Source organism: Mytilus edulis, chromosome 12 (genome assembly GCF_963676685.1).
Source record: "Mytilus edulis chromosome 12, xbMytEdul2.2, whole genome shotgun sequence".
NCBI classification, from domain to species: domain Eukaryota; kingdom Metazoa; phylum Mollusca; class Bivalvia; order Mytilida; family Mytilidae; genus Mytilus; species Mytilus edulis.
Window position 1 is genome coordinate 24,088,518 of NC_092355.1, and position 17,344 is coordinate 24,105,861.

The following is a 17,344-nucleotide window of genomic DNA, read 5'->3' on the forward strand; positions in this document are numbered from 1 at the left end:
AAATTATACTCTGAGTTTTTGTTTGATTAATATTTTCTAGGTCCGAGGATATACTTATAGAAAGACATATGCAATTGTACTAAACATGATTCATGAGTAAAATTAAGGGGGCTCTATATTTGTTTTAGAGATATTTGCACGTTTTTCTGCTCTAAATTTTGAAACATAAGTATCCCTATAAGTAATTCCTGATTTATAAGTGGTTATTGGTTTAAATTTAGAGTCACAAAGACTGCAAGCTACTTTAACTGGTAGATTATTCAAAGAACCAGTTTAAGTTTTAATGGCAAACATCACTTTCCTTGCTTAATTTACAGCTCTTCAGAGCTATGCAATAAGTTTCCATTTGATTTTACAAGGATTCCAAGAAAGGAATAATTTTAATATTTGATAATGTTTTAGTTTTATTAATATATAAATTCAATAACTTATAAAACTAATAAAACTGAAACAATGATTCTGCAGCAAAATAGTAAAAACGAGACATCTTTTATAAAATATAAAATCTTAGAAAAGTATTGTAAAACGTGGTTATTATAACCACTTTTCACAATGCTTTTCTAAGTTGGTCAGACTATTTTGTAGGCATTCTTTACTTTCAGATAATATTTAAAGATCATCAGATAATTGTAAAGATCCTACTTTAATGTCAAACAGTTCCAATGGACAGTTATTTTCATTTGAAAATCTACATTTAAATCATTTATAAATAAATCAAATAAAGTAGGACGTAATGAATTCCCTTATTTAACCCGTTGTGTGACCTCAAAATATTCTGAATGCCACTCTTGATGCTTAAAAGTAGGTTTTGTTTTCTCATACTGTCCTTTTATAATCATAAATATTTTGTCCCTGCTCCTGCATTATACAGTTTATAAAGTAAGGCTTTTCTTCAAACAGAAATTCTACAACGCAGGCATATATTTTATTTTTATTTTTGTGTGAGTATTTGTTTATTAAAGACTTAAGCACAACTATACTATCAGAATTTCTGTGGTTTTTCCCAAAACCAAATTGAGTACTACTGATAGTATTATCCATTAGTTTAATCAATATTTTATTTAATACAGCATTAAACAACTTTGGAAATGAATGGTTGAGTTTTTTTTTCTCTCTGCTCGACCTGCCTGATAATTTCAACTTAAACATGGTGAAACAGTGAATTTTTCCGGAATCAACATATGATAAACTTACTTTGATAGTAATGAATAGAGGTAATGAGTGAAAAACAAAATACTCGTAAGCGTGAAAGAGAAATAGAGACAGAAACTTTTAATTGTAAACAAAATACAGGTATAAAAATGGCGGATACTGACATGACGGAGTCAGAGAGCTCACTCGAACAAAACCTCGGTGAATACTCTGAGGATCAAACATTTAACAACAAACTTCTAAGTGGCATAGTAGGCATACAACAAACATTAAACAGTCTTATAATAAAATTTGAAAACCAAAATGAAGAAATACATGGTATTAAAAATGACATATACGCCAAAGATGGCATTGAAGACAGACTTCAAGCTGTGGCTACAGAAACTGAAGACCAAACAACTATGATAGCCGAGGTCAGAAATCAAAATACAAAACTTACTACTGAATTAAATCTAATGAAATCATACGTGGTACATTTAGAAACTAGACTTGATTGTCAACAAAGTCAAATAGCAAACCTGGTTGAACGAAGCATGAGGGAAATTGCTATAGTAATAGGGGTTCATGAACGAAAAGACGAAAACGTAAAAGCGGAATTAAAATTGATTTTCAAAAATGTTTTGAAAATAACTGAAAATATTAAAATTGACCGAGCTCACAGAATAGGGACCCAGACAAATCAAAACAGCACCCGTCCTATAGTTGTAAAATTCCATGACTACAATGACCGGGAGCATGTCATAAACACTGCACGAACAATAAGCAAACAAAATAAAGACTTACTAAATGGCATATACATAACTCCACAGTTTCCAGACGATATGCATGAAAACAGAAAAAGACTGGTACAAAAACAAAAGGAGTACAAAGAAGTAGATGTAGACACTAAAATTAAAGGAAACAGTTTATTCTTTATTAAAAGTGGATCTAAATATGTGGAAAAAGAGTCAACACCAAAAGCATTAGCAATTTTTGATGCCAGTAACAAGTCTAAATTTGGTACATTTGAACAAACTAGTTCCAATGAAGTTGACAATGGTCATACTTATTGTGTCACAGCTGCTGTCACCACAACATACGCAGAAGTTCGTGAAGCTGCCCGACAAATAATGCAGGGCCCAGTATCAGCATGCACGTACAACACGTTGGTATATAGGTTTACAGACAAAGACGGACATACACACGACGGGTACGATGACGACAGAGACTACGGAATTGGATCAAGGATACTTGACTACTTAAAAGAAATAGATGCACATAACATTACTATTATTTCCTCACGTACACCTCCATCTGGTACAGCAAAGATAGGTTCAAGAAAAAACAATATTACCTTGGAGGGAGTAAAGTCGGTTCTCCGCAAAATGTATAAAATAAAACTTTAAACCAATTTACTGTTGTTTGAACTCATCTTGTCACTTTTTTTTCTATCATGTTTACAATCAGTTAGATAATATATATTTAGTTTCATGTATTCTCTTTCCAAATCCTATATGTTAACTATTTTCAAAGTATCTTAAGAGTTTCCATTCTCTATTTTATTTGAATATAATTCATTATACAAGCGAGTTATAAATAAGCAAATTTCAAATGAAATACTTAGGTCATTTGTAGATAAAACTACATTTTATGAATTTTAAATTTACATACAACTTTATCCGAAATAATTTCACCATGAATTAAAATAAGTCAATAAAATACATGCAGCGTATATTGTGATTTTATATAACATAATTTACTCACGGTACCGGCACTCAGACATCACGAAAGTAACCATCGTCCCTGTGTATTATACTATAATCCCGGGGAAAAAAAATCCCACTTTTTTTTTTGTTACATGTACTTTAAACCGTAACTGTATACCTATAGTGTATTGTTGTTATTAATGACTGAAAGTTACATGTGTTTTATTGAGAATGAACAATGAATATTACAAACATTAACATTAATTATATGGTTTAGGTCAGGCAGACCGAACAGAGAGAATTCTCTCTTTTTGTATTGTATTGTATATTTGATATGTTTTTCTGGATTTTTTTTCTACTTAGTTATATAATGTTCAACTACGTTAAGTGTATCACATATGAAATTGATAAGACTGTAAAGCCATAACTAGATAATGGCTAATTATTGTATCAATTTAACTTCTCTTAATGTAAATGGCTTTGGAAATGATTTTAAACGCAAATCCATGTTTTTTAGGTTGAAAAAATTTCAAAGCGACATCATTTTCTTGCAAGAAACACACAGTATTGAATCATATGAAACTGGAAAAGGGAATGGGGTGGAGATATTTATTTTTCGCACGGGGAAACGAATTCTAAAGGTGTTGCTATTTTGTTTAACAGCTCACCAGATTATATATGAAAGGAAAAAATTGCAGATGAAAACGGAAGGTATCTGATTCTAACTTTTGAAATTGATAACACAGATTTTGTTTTTGTAAATTATTATGCGCCGACCAAAATTTTTGAAAATGATCAAATTGAATATATTGGAAAATTAAAGATTTTATTAAATGAAAAGTTAGATCAAAATCTTGTTTTGGGTGGAGATTTTAATACGATACTGAATCCATCTTTAGACAAAATGGGTGGTTCAAAATATAACACACCTGTCAAATATACGAGTAAATTAGAAGAGTTTATAGAAGAATTTGAGTTATGTGATATTTGGAGGACAAAAAATGTTGATTCTAGATTATATACTTGGCGTCAAAGAACCCCGCTTATACAATGTCGCTTAGATTTTTGGTTGATATCGAATTTTTTGTCAAGCAGTGTTACCAAAACATCCATTGTCCCGTCTATAAAATCTGAGCATAGTCTTATCAAATTGACACTGTCAGGCGAAAACTTCAGTGAGAGAGGTCCCGGTTTCTGGAAATTCAACTCGGGTTTATTGACAGACAAGGATTATGTAGATATAGTCAAAAATACTTTATCAGATTGTGATAAAAAATATCACAACTTAGAAAATAAAAATTTGAAAGGGGATACCATGAAAAGTAAAATAAGAGGTGCAACCGTCAAATATTCCAAATATAAAAACATGAAATTGCGGGAAAGAGAGTCCAATTTAAAAAAACGACAAGACGAAATTCATAAAAATCTCTCTCGTACATATTTAGATAAAGATATAAATACACTTTTTATTGAATTAGATATTGTTAAAGACGATTTAGAGCAAATAGTAAACAATCAAACAAGGGGGGCTATTATACGATCACACGCCGAGCACTGCGAAGGCAATGAAAGAAATTCAAAATATTTCTTATCATTAGAAAAATGCAATTATAAAAATAAATGTATTAACAAATTAGTTGAAAAAATTCTATACGAAGAGAGAAATTTCTACGAAAAGCTGTACTCATCAAAAGAAGACCCTGATAAATATTCAGGTGATTCTAACTTTTTCGATTTAAATTTTATTCCTAAGCTTACAGATCTAGATAAGGATATATGCGATGCAGATATTTCAGAATCTAAGTTTTAAAAACATTTAAAAATAATAAAAGCCCTGGTACAGACGGGCTTACTGCTGAATTTTACAAATTTTTCTGGATTGATATAAAAAAATATGTTTTAGAAAGCTATGAATATTCCTTCGAGACCGGAACCCTCTCAATAGACCAAAGACGGGGTATACTGACTCTTATTCCAAAGAAAGATAAAGATAGAACACTCTTGTCGAACTGGCGTCCTCTTTCTCTCTTGAATTTTGATTACAAATTATTAGCCAAAGTTATTGCGGAAAGAATGAAATTATTTCTTCCGAAACTTATAGATCCGGACCAGACGGGATATGTGGCTGGTAGATACATTGGTGAAAATCTACGACTCATTGCTGATATTATATTGTTTACTGCTTTAAAGAATTATCCAGGGCTTATATTACTAGTCGATTTCGAGAAGGCGTTTGATACGCTAGAATGGAAATTTATCCAAAAAGCATTGGTTTGTTTTAATTTTGGTAGCAAGTTCCGGAAATGGGTCTCAAATTTATACTCAAATATATCTAGTCTTGTCGTAAATAATGGATTTAGTTCTAGTCCATTCAAAATTGAGAGAGGTGTTTGACAAGGGTGTCCTTTGTCTCCTTTTTTTTAATTTATTTTGGCCGTTGAACTGCTGGCAATAAGTATTCGTAAAAACAATCAGATATCTGGTATTAAAATTGGGGATTCTGAAATAAAAATTTCACAGTTGGCTGATGATACCACTTGTTTTTTGAAAGATGTATTTTCTGCGCAAATTTTATTAGATTCGTTTAATGATTTTGAGAAGTGTTCAGGGTTAAAGTCAATTTTTCTAAAACCGAAGCAACATGGATTGGAAGGAATAAATTTAACAAAGAAGGTTCCCTTCCTATTAAATGGACAGATGGTTTTAAAACTTTAGGTTTAAAATTTAACGCTTTTGAAGAAATGGTTTGTTCTTATTTAGATACATGCATAGACAAAATGGAATTAATAATTAAAATGTGGAGGATCAGAAACCTTTGCTTGATCGGTAAAATAGTAATACTTAAATCACTTGCAATATCGAAGCTTATTTATGTCATTTCATCTACACATGTACCAAGAGCTTATGTAATTAAAATACAACGTGACATTAATAGTTTTTTTATGGAATGGTGGTACTCCGAAAGTTAAATCGGAAGTCATTCAAAAGTCTCCTAGCGAGGGGGGACTGAAAGCCCCAAATTTTGAAGTACAGCTGTTATCATTTCGTATTATGTGGGTAAAAAAATCATTCCTCAGTAAAGGACCTAAATATCGTCCCCCGTCAACTATTAACTGGAATGAGTGTCGTAATATCATCAACGACTCACTCCGCGCCTACTGTTTGAAATGGGTAAAACGGGAAAAAGCTGACAAAAAATCTTTGGACTCTTTTTTTAATTCAGTAATGAAGATAGTTGATATTCGAATACAACATTTTAAAGAACATTTTACCCTCAACAAAAACTATAAAAACCCTATTTCGCGTATCAAAAATAAACTAACAGAACTAGCCAAGGAATTTGTTTTTGTCCCGGCTGATAAAGCTGCTAATAATATCATTATTGTTTGACGTAAATTTTATATAGAGGTTCTGCAAAAGGAAATCACGAATTCACCAACATTCCAACTGACTTCATTTTCAGAAAACGACATCTGTAACAAACATAAACTTTTAAATACTTCTTTACAAGCAGAACCAAACACAATGAAAGTCCCAACTATGTACTGGCTTCCGAAGCTGCACAAAAAACCTTACAAATATAGATTTATTTCATCTTCCAGCCATTGTTCAACTACTAAATTGTCTGTTTTACTTACTAGTACACTTGGTACAATAAAAAACCTGATAATAAATTGTTCAAATAAGGCCTTTGAAAATAGTGGAATTAATTACTTTTGGAGTGTCAAAAACTCGTTGGAAGTACTTGATAAATTGCATGCATATATTGGTGATTTTGAATCTGTTCAAAGTTTTGATTTTTCTACCCTATATACCACTTTGCCTCATATTCTTATTAAGAAAAAATTCACATCCCTAATTAACTGGGCATTTAAAAAGTCGGAATGCGAGTACATATGTTCAAACTCTTTTAGATCATTTTTTAGTAGCAATAAACAAAAGAACTATGTCAATTGGACATGCTTTGATACTATTTATGCACTTGAATTGTTACTTGATAACATTTTTGTTCGCTTTGGAGATTCCGTATATCGTCAAGTTATTGGAATTCCAATGGGGACTAACTGTGCACCACTTATTGCGGACCTGTTTTTGTATTGTTATGAGTTACAATTTATGACTAAAATTAGCAAAGACCCATCAAAACAACATTTGATACAAAAATTTAACAATACTTTTAGATATTTGGATGATATATTGGCTCTAAATAATGACGACTTCAGTATGTATACTAAAGAAATTTATCCTGTAGAACTTACTTTAAATAAAGCTAATGATAACAATGACTACTGCCCTTTCCTCGATCTTGATATCTATATCATAAACGGGAAGCTTAATACAAAAATTTATGATAAAAGAGATGATTTTTCATTTCCTATTGTTAATTATCCATTTTTAGATGGTGACGTTCCCTTGTCACCATCTTATGGTGTTTATATATCTCAACTTGTACGATTCGCTCGTGTATGTAACAATGTATTAGATTTTAGCGAGAGAAATTTATGTATTACTGAAAAATTATTACACCAGGGTTTTCGATATCACAAACTGGTCAAAACATTTACTAAATTTTATCACCGGTATAAGGAAATAATTCGTAAATATAACTCAACATGCAGACATCTTATACGTTCAGGTATTTCACATCCAAAATTTTATGGAAATATTCTTTATAAAGCACAAAAATGTCAGTATTCTCCTCAGAAACTAACAAAACCTTTAAATAGACTTATTAAAAGGGGATATAGTTACGATACTGTTGTCAGGTCATTAAAGATTGCATATTTTGGCTTTAACATTGATTCACTGATAGGGTCTTTGCATCGGAACTAAACACATTTATTTCTAAAAAAACAGTTGTTGGCATGACACGGGTTATGTTCTTCTCATATATTTTATGATAGTATGATACTAAACCCCTAACGGGAGGGATTGTACCTGATATTCATATGATGAAGACATAATCTTTCAATCAGTTTAATTGAGGTCTGGAGCTGGCATGTCAGTTAACTGCTGGTAGTCTGTTGTTATTTATGTATTATTGTCATTTTATTTATTTTCTTTTATTACATCTTTTGACATCAGACTCGGACTTCTCTTGAACTGAATTTTAATGTGCGTATTGTTATTCTTTTACTTTTCTACATTGGCTAGAGGTATAGGGGGAGGGTTGAGATCTCATAAACATGTTTAACCCCGCCGCAATTTTGCGCCTGTCCCAAGTCAGGAGCCTCTGGCCTTTGTTAGTCTTGTATGATTTTAATTTTTAGTTTCTTGTGTATAATTCGGAGTTTAGTATGACGTCCATTATCACTGTACTATTATGCATATTTTAGGGGCCAGCTGAAGGACACCTACGGGTGCGGGAATTCTCGCTACATTGAAGACCCATTGGTTGCCTTCGGCTGTTATTTGCTCTATGGTCGGGTGGTTGTCGCTTTGACATATTCACCATTTCCTTTCTCAATTTTATTTTGTCAGAACATGACTCCAAATGGAAACATGTTTCCAAAGCATTTTTCTCCCTTTTTGATTTAGAGGATTTATTTATGAGCAGATGTCAATTTGAGTTTTTAAATTTAAAAGCACCTCTTTTTTTATATAGAAGTGTTATCTGCCTGGAAATGTTTCAAGGGTACATTCATCCCGTTAAATACATTTCATGTTAGAAAAGAATTTATTTGGTTCAATCCGTTTATCAAAGCTGACAGAACGAGTATTTTTTACAGATTTGGTACATGGAAGGCATACGGTTCATCAATGATATTGTAGATGATAAAGGCGAATTTTTGTCTCATGATGCTATTAATAAAAAATATAACCTGGATGTTACTTTTGTAGACATTCTATCTATTAAACTTGCTATACCACGTGACTGGAAAGATGTGTTATTACAACAACACATGTCGCCTAACACCAACTCATTTGGTTTCGTTTTTGAGCATGAGAATAACAAAATGCCTATCAGTAAATTATTCGCTAAAGATGTATATTCACTTTTTATCGATCGGGGAAGTGTTTATCCTATTTCACAAAAAAGGTGGGAAGAAAGTTTTAATATAGAAATCAGTGACGAAAAGTGGAAAAATATTTATTCACTAGCTTTTAAATGTACTATAGAAAGCAAACTACAAGCTTTCCAATATAAATTGTTACACAGAATAGTCTCACATAATTATCTTGTTGAAAAATATAAACTTTCATTAACCAATGAATGTGCCAGTTGTAAAGAAATAAAAACTATAGAGCATACATTTTTTGAATGTACAGAAATAAAACGATTTTGGAGAGAATTTTTTAATTGGTGGTATTTAGTATTTGGAGTAAAAATTAAAGTATAAAACTGAGACAAGAGACTTCTGCTTAATAATGCATAATCTACACCTCTGTATCTATTTATTGACATATAGGTATAGTAGCTTAGACTTTGCTATAAATCTGCTATTTAATATGCGGAACTTTGAGGCAATACACAATACTCATACCTTGTAAATTTGTAGCATTATCTTGATTGATTCTAGAGATTACAGTGTCAACTTCATAATAATTTGGTATTAGATTTTCAGCATCAAAATTATTTATTTGACAAGAATCTCCTGTATTAAAATCAGGACATTTTCCAGTCCTTGCATTCATATTCCCCATTAAAAGGATGTCCCCTGTCTTGCAAAAGTACTGACCTCATTTTCTTATAAGCTATAATCATTTAAAAAATAGTTTGAATTGTATGGTCGAATGTATATTGCGCATACAATATAAATCTTTTTTTTCAAACCAAAGAACTGCTTTTCAAGGTTCAGTCATAATCTATTTTGTGATTTTGTCCTATTTATATTTGTTATACCGTTTACTATTTTTTTTTTGTAATAAACAAAAATTCATCCACTATGTCGACGTGCTTCTTTTTGCGTTTTTTTGCGAAAGTATTATAATTTGATATTTTATAATCTTTACACTCCCCTTTCCAGGTTTCAAGTAAAATATGTATGTCACATTGAATTTTATCTATAAAAAATCGTCTTGGATTTTTTCCCCAAGGCCACGCCCGTTCCAAGACGAATTGATTAAATAGCGTTTATTCTCATGTGTTCCCATTTTTTTCTTGTTTTTTGTAAAATATATGTTTTTGTAAAATAAATGAATAAATGGTCTGAAAATAAATCCTTATAAGTTTCATTTTTATAGATTTCATATGAGTTTTTCTACTGCTAATTATTGACTTAAGAAGAAAAGTTTGGTTTATCTTTGAAATATAAAACTCTTCATTGGTATATATGATATATTCAAAACATTTACCATACATTTGTACATATAAAAAAATACCAAGCAATAACCACTATGTCATCATTTAAATAATATTTGAGGGCAAAGAAAGATAACTCTAAATTGTTGAATAAGCAAGGATTATATTTTTTCTATTTTCTGTTTTAAAATTATTTCTTTACACTCTAAATATATTGATCATGTTGAACTCAAAATTTTAAAATGATTGATAATGATTTGATTTTTTTATATTAAGTATGGCAAATCTTTAACTGCCTTACAAAAGATATTGTTTAATTTTTTTAAACTTTTTCTGATTTGTGGTAAAAAAATAACAACTTTTAAGCTTCTCATTTCTCAGTTTGATCTCAATTATCCAATTTTGCAAACCTGGTTATATTTATTTCCCAAGTACATTATATATATATATATACATGTAATAAAACTATAATATTTCTTCTAAGGTAGCACTACAGTCAGATTTTTCTGACTCCAACCAACAGTCTTTAAAGATTAATTTCTCTAAAACTCCTCAATGGATTTTTAAAATCTTTAACTCATTTCAAAGTTGAAATATTACTCCTTCTTAATCTATAGATACATTTAATTTTGGTATGATTAATCTCAAAATATAGCTCATTCATTGCCAAAAAAAGTGGTCTTCCAACTTGGATGAAAATGGCACATTCAGGTCAAATGGTAGTAAAAAATTGTTTTGATCACTTTAATCAACCATTCACAAACTACGAAACCGTGTCTCAGATTTTTGATATATGCCTCCAGTAAGAATATATATTGATTTTACTGCTGGGTGCTAAACCTAATTTCACCTTTCATCTTTGACACCTATAAACAAATTTATCATAGATATCAGGATTAAAATTTTATATTAACGCCAGACGCTATAAATTCATGAAGAAACAAATTATCCAAAATCTGAGACACAGTATTGTAGATAATGCTCCCTTTAATTACATATATCAAAGTAAAACTAAAAGGGGTACCCATAAAGTTTCTATTCTATTTTTTGCTTACAATTCTAATGAAAAATTGTTTTGAGAAATAACCTTAAAACCGAATTTACCCCTTAGGAACCTACATGAATACAAAAATTCGACTTAAAACACGCCAGGAGTGTTCTGACACCTTTATTTTATCAATAGAACCACACACTTTGTGTCTTTTGGTGCTCAAATACTGTAAATTTTGCATTATGCATAAAATGATCAACACCAACTTGACATTTTGCGGGAGTTTGACTTCACAGATTTGACCAACATCTGTGATGTAGTGAATAAATATAGACAAAGCTCCACCTTTGTCCAGACAATCTAAGATAAGATAATAACAAGAATGACCAGCTGCATATACTCAATATTTAACATCAATATTATCACTATAAAGAGAGATTTTCATTTGTATTTGAAAACGAACTATACTATGAAATAGTTAGAACATTAAGATTATGCAATAAAAGACATGTTCAGAAAAAAAAAATCAAGACCATACCCTTCCTGAAAATAGACTGTTTCACATGATTTTTGAGTTTTATGGAATCAATAAATTTCACATAAACTTAAAATTGGTTAAAATGCCCGAAATCCTAACAGATGATTCAGAGACATATTCTTCTTGTTTGTACTAAGAAAATTAAAAGTTTGTCCGCCGGTTTCAAAGATACTTTCACACTCTTATCCATATATATAGTTTTGTTCATTTTTGGTTAGATTTTTTTCCTTTAGATTTTCTCCTTTTCATATCATTCCCTTTTCTCTGTTAACTTCCATGTATATAAATAGTTTAATCCACCATTTTCTACATTTGAAAATGCCTGTACCAAGTCAGGAATATGACAGTTCTTGTCCATTAGTTTTTGATGCGTTTTGTTATTTGATTTTGCCATGTGATTATGGACTTTCCGAATTGATTTTCCTCTAAGTTCAGTATTTTTGTGATTTTACTTTTTACTTTTGTTACAATACACATGATACAATGAGATAAGACCACACTATATATATTGTGGTCAGGGATTAACAGCTGGACACTGGTATCAACCGATGATTGACATATTAGCCCCTCCTAAATGTCTATACATTGAAATTAATTACCATGTGCTTTTGTTACATCAATTCATCATCAAATTACTCCCAGTTGTGACGTGATAATGACTTTGGGACTTTTTTAAATGGTGCAGAATAATATTTACTTCAAAACAATGTGATTAAAAAATGTCTTCAATACATCTACATGATCAATATGATAAATGTAAAAAACTCAATATCATACAAACATTCTTAGGCTTATCTATTTTGCCTATTTAAACCGAAAATCAAAGACTTAAAAATTTTCTTTTTATTTCTTATCAATACTTAATTATGTCCATCTCTCATTCCACCCAGCATATATTCAAACATTTTATACATGTTGTCCCGATCATTGATCATGTTCAAGTGACTAGTAGTTGTATGATCTGTATATCTATTATTTATATTACCTGTATGTCTGTTGATTGTATTCTCTCTGTATATCTATTATAAAAGAGGAAAGAAAGATACCAGAGGGACAGCCAAACTCATAAATCGAAAATAAACTGACAACGCCATGGCTAAAAATGAAAAAGACAAAAAGACAAACAATAGTACAGTAGACACAACAAAGAAAACTTAAGAATAAGCAACACAAATCCAACCAAAAACTGGGGGTGATCTCAGGTGCTCCGGAAGGGTAAGCAGATCCTGCTCCACATGTGGCACCCGTCGTGTTGCTTATGTGATAATAAATCCTATAAAAAGTCTAATTCGGTAGGTCACATTCACGAAAGGGAAGGGGGTGGTAGTTACGTGGTAAGGAACATATACGATATCATTTGTGAAACGGTTATTCCATAACGGTCAACCAACTCGTGATGGCGTCCGTAAAGTCTACGATGGGATGATTTTAACTTTACCATTTGGAACTCTTGGTTTAATAGCTTCTTTGTTAGCAGCAACCCTCTATCAAGATAATCGTGATTGGAAATTCAAGCATGGGAATATTGTATCAATTAAGAGAAATATACCCCGTATGCAGGTGCTGCTTGAATGTTGCTACTTAGAAATGGAAGTGCACAATAGGAAAGCTGAAATCATCTCTTTTGTCGTAAAGTCATTGTTAATTTTTAGATGTAAGTCAAGATATGAGGCCGACTTAACTGTATCTGTAGTATCCTCTATGTCTAGTTCGATGGGATAGATGCGTTCGAAATAGTCACCAAATTTTGAATTATTTATTGACAGAACATCATCTATATAGCGGAAAGAAGAGTTAAAGGATATCGCTAATTTTTTTATCTTTCTTCCTAAGAAGTTCCTGTATGAAGTCAGCCTCATAATAATACAGAAACAAATCGGCAAGAAGAGGGACACAATTTGTTCCCATTGGAATGCCGACAGTCTATTGAAAAACATGTCCTCCGAACGTAAATAAGGGCAACGCTGTTCAAAACTCCTAAATCCATGGAAAAAAAACAAAATCGGGGTAACAAACTAAAACTGAGGAAAAGGCATTAAATATTAGAGAAAAACAACGACACAACATTAAAATGTAACACACGCAGAAACGGACTAGGCATTAGACAAAATCCTATGAGAATAACAGATAAAACATCAAAACCAAATACATGAATTTGGGATAAATAAATACCGTGACACGTCTTATAGTAATGTGAATTCACATTAGAAAATAAGAGAAAACAAACGACAAAACGGGAACACAACGTTAAAATGTAACACACACAGAAACGAACTATAATATAACAATGGCCATATTCCTGACTTGGTACAGGACTTTTTTAAAGGAAAAATTGGTGGGTTGAACCTGGTTTTCTGGCATGCCAAACCTCCCTCTTTTATGGACATGTGAAACACAACATTACAGGACTACAATATAAATAAATAGGAAAACACAATTGTCAAAGAAACAAACGAATAATAGCTAACAAAAGGCAACAAGTTTAAAATTTTAATACGCCAGAAGTGCATTTTGTCCACACAAGAATTACTAGTGACGCCCAGATACAAAAGGTTAAAAGCCGAAACAAGTTCAAAGTTGAACAGCATCGAGGACCAAAAGTTCAAAAAAGTTGTGCCAAAAACGGTCAGGGTTTTCTGTTAGGTATCAGAACATCCCGATTATTTAGAATAATTTATACTTTTGCAAACCGTAAATTTTATAAAATGACTTACAAAAGATATACCTGATAAAACTAAAATATTAACTAATTACAGGAAACAACCGAAATACATTACATAATCCCACAAAATGCAACACAAAAAATAGACACATCCGAATAAGTCAAAAACTCAACGCCAAGTGACGTCATATTTGAAATCGTAACAAATATGTTGTCAATCAAGAAATCAAGCATCTTGATAATGTCAGTTTCAGAGATTTTTTTGTTTGAATCAGAGTGATCCTTTAAAAAGTAGGATTTATCCCTCCCTAAGACAAGATACTTGTATCTACGTTGGCCATTCTTTTTTTATAAAACAAAGTACTACCAACACTTTCAATTTGTCTTTTAGTTTGGTATGTGGAATACTTGTGTAAGGGTAGAAAAGTCAAATTGTTTGCTTTTACAAGATGAAAGAGAGTTAGATTAAAATTGAGAATGGAAATGGGGAATGTGTCAAAGAGACAACAACCCGACCAAAATAAAAAAACACAACAGCAGAAGGTCACCAACAGGTCTTCAATGTAGCGAGAAATTCCCGCACCCGGAGGCGTCTTTCAGCTGGCCCCTAAACAAATATATACTAGTTCAGTGATAATGAACGCCATACTAATTTCCAAATTGTACACAAGAAACTAAAATGTAAATAATACAAGACTAACAAAGGCCAGAGGCTCCTGACTTGGGACAGGCGCAAAAAATGCGGCGGGGTTAAACATGTTTGTAAGATCTCAACCATCCCCCTATACCTCTAACCAGTGTAGAAAAGTAAAAGCATAACAATACGCACATTAAAATTCAGTTCAAGAGAAGTCCGAGTCTGATGTCAGAAGAGTTAGATTGTATGTACTTTAAAAGATCTTTGGAATTTTAAGTACCACATCTGATTCATGTCCCCTCTAGAATAGGTAGTTTCACAATAACTTTGAAGCCCGGCTTTGATTGCTGAAAAAATAGATGTTAATAATTTAAAAAGAGGTTTCGTGGAACACTTGGAAGACCCAGTAATATACCGTTTTTATAAGGACACTTATGTAGTTTAAGTATCCAATACAGTGCTGGAAGATCAAGTTCTTTATCTTTGGTTGAAATTCCAAAGGAAAATAGAGCAGACCTATGATTATCGAGGATTTCCTCTTTGGTTATTGTCGTGAGGGTATATGTTGAGTTTCCAAGTGAATTGTCAATACCAAATTCGTTTATCAAGCAGTTAATGTAATAATAATATTATAAGAGTTGTGCTTGTCCTGTCTGTAACCCTGGTATCCCTTTTATTGTACCTACTTCTATTCTGGTCATAATTTGACCTCACTGAATAGCCATTGTTGTAGGACCCTGAATATTATTTATCATATCTTACTGGTAACAGTGGATTAAAAAAATTACTTAACACATCTGACATGAAGCCTTACACCTTTGAAATTTGGATCAATACCATAATAGAAATCCGAATGAATCATATTTTCAAGTTGTACATAGTGTAACCCAGTATCAATACAATAATCTCTAAGTAAAACATTGTATAGACCAAAGTTTTCATTATACGCCTCAGATTTGTTTCGGTCACCAGTATAATATTTGGGTATAAGTTCCACGATCACAACTGTAGATTCTGGTAGAGTAGATTTAAGCTCTTGAACAAGTAATTCATCCTCCTGTAGAACATTGTCTGGTGTTTTTGTTCCAAATCATTTGATCCAAGTTGTAGCAAAACATTTTTAGCATGTACTGTTCCCAATTTCACAAATTTCGTTGCTCCCTCTACAGTCTTATCGATCTCTCAAAGTTGTGATTTGTACTTCTTTTTACCATCAAGGTCTTTCACATTAGATGATCCTATAACCCATCAAACCACTTGTTAAATGCTTGTGTTTTTGGATTGTTCAATGCTATTTCAAGACTCTTTTTCTATCATACTTTGTGTATCTTAACATATTGTGTAACACTTTGTGTACATCTTGCTTCAAACTGATCTTTCATTTCAGAACATGTCTTGTTTACCTCTTGTATTCTCTCTTATGTCTTAAAATTTGTGCTAACACCTATCCTCAAAATCCATAAAATGTCTATTCATTTCTTACAGGATTTTTTCCTTCATTTCCTTTGTTGAATTTTCTAATTGTTTGAACCCACTGTTTTCTTCATGTATGTTCTCATACATTTCCTTTAATTGAGGGTTTATTTCTTCTTTTATCTCGTGCACTTTCTTTTCCATTTGTGCTGTTTTTATATTCAAACTATCTACTTTCTTGCATATTTCACTACCTTGAACCTTGACTTTTTGTATTTCTTGGTAATTTTTCAGCTAATTGTGAATTATTTATAAAATTTTGAGCTTTATTTTCCTTGAAGTGTTCATTTGTCGAAACGAAATGTAGCTTTTCAATTGATTAGTTAATCTTGTGTACTTCTGATTTTATTTGGTCTATATCTTCCAAGTTGATTATGCTTTTTTTCACACATAATTGTTAAATCATTTATTTTTTCATCACTAAGAATGCTGATTTAAGTGTTTTTATTTCTTTTTCCTGCAATTCCCTTTTTTTTTTTTTTTTACCTTAGTACACCCTCAAGTGTATTGACTGACTTATCTCCCTTTGTACACACTAAAGCATCTATAAATTTGGGAATTTAAATTCTAGCCAATTAGCTTTTAATTGACCCTGTACTACGGTGGTATTTGTTGTATAAAATAAAGTAATAACATGTTTTTTTTTTAATTTATTGTTACATGAGTAACCGATTTGAATAGATCTTTTTGCGTTTTCCATTCATACATACGTGTCTCGTCGTTGATCATTACTATCCTCGATTGTTCATCGTGGTCTGACAACTTGACATCTGCTTTTGTTTCTTTCCCTAGATCTATAAAACATCTAGTTAATAATGCTCTCCTCCAGACAAACACACTGTCCTTATTTAATTTAAACGACGCTTGGTTTGAAGACTTTGAAAAATTTATGTGTCCGTCTTTATGGGGCGAGTCCCCCCCCCCCCCCCCTTTTTGAACTATTAGCCATGATTTTATTGTTTA

The 17,344-nt window shown here is 31.6% G+C and overlaps 1 protein-coding gene across 1 annotated transcript; it reads left to right on the top strand.

Annotated features, from left to right (window-relative positions):
- Positions 1–1,301: 1,301 nt before the first annotated feature.
- On the top strand, positions 1,302–2,537 carry LOC139497521 (uncharacterized). The gene has a single exon (XM_071285748.1). The coding sequence runs from the start codon at positions 1,302–1,304 to the stop codon at positions 2,535–2,537; it is 1,236 nt and encodes a 411-aa protein (XP_071141849.1).
- The last annotated feature ends 14,807 nt before the right edge of the window (positions 2,538–17,344 follow it).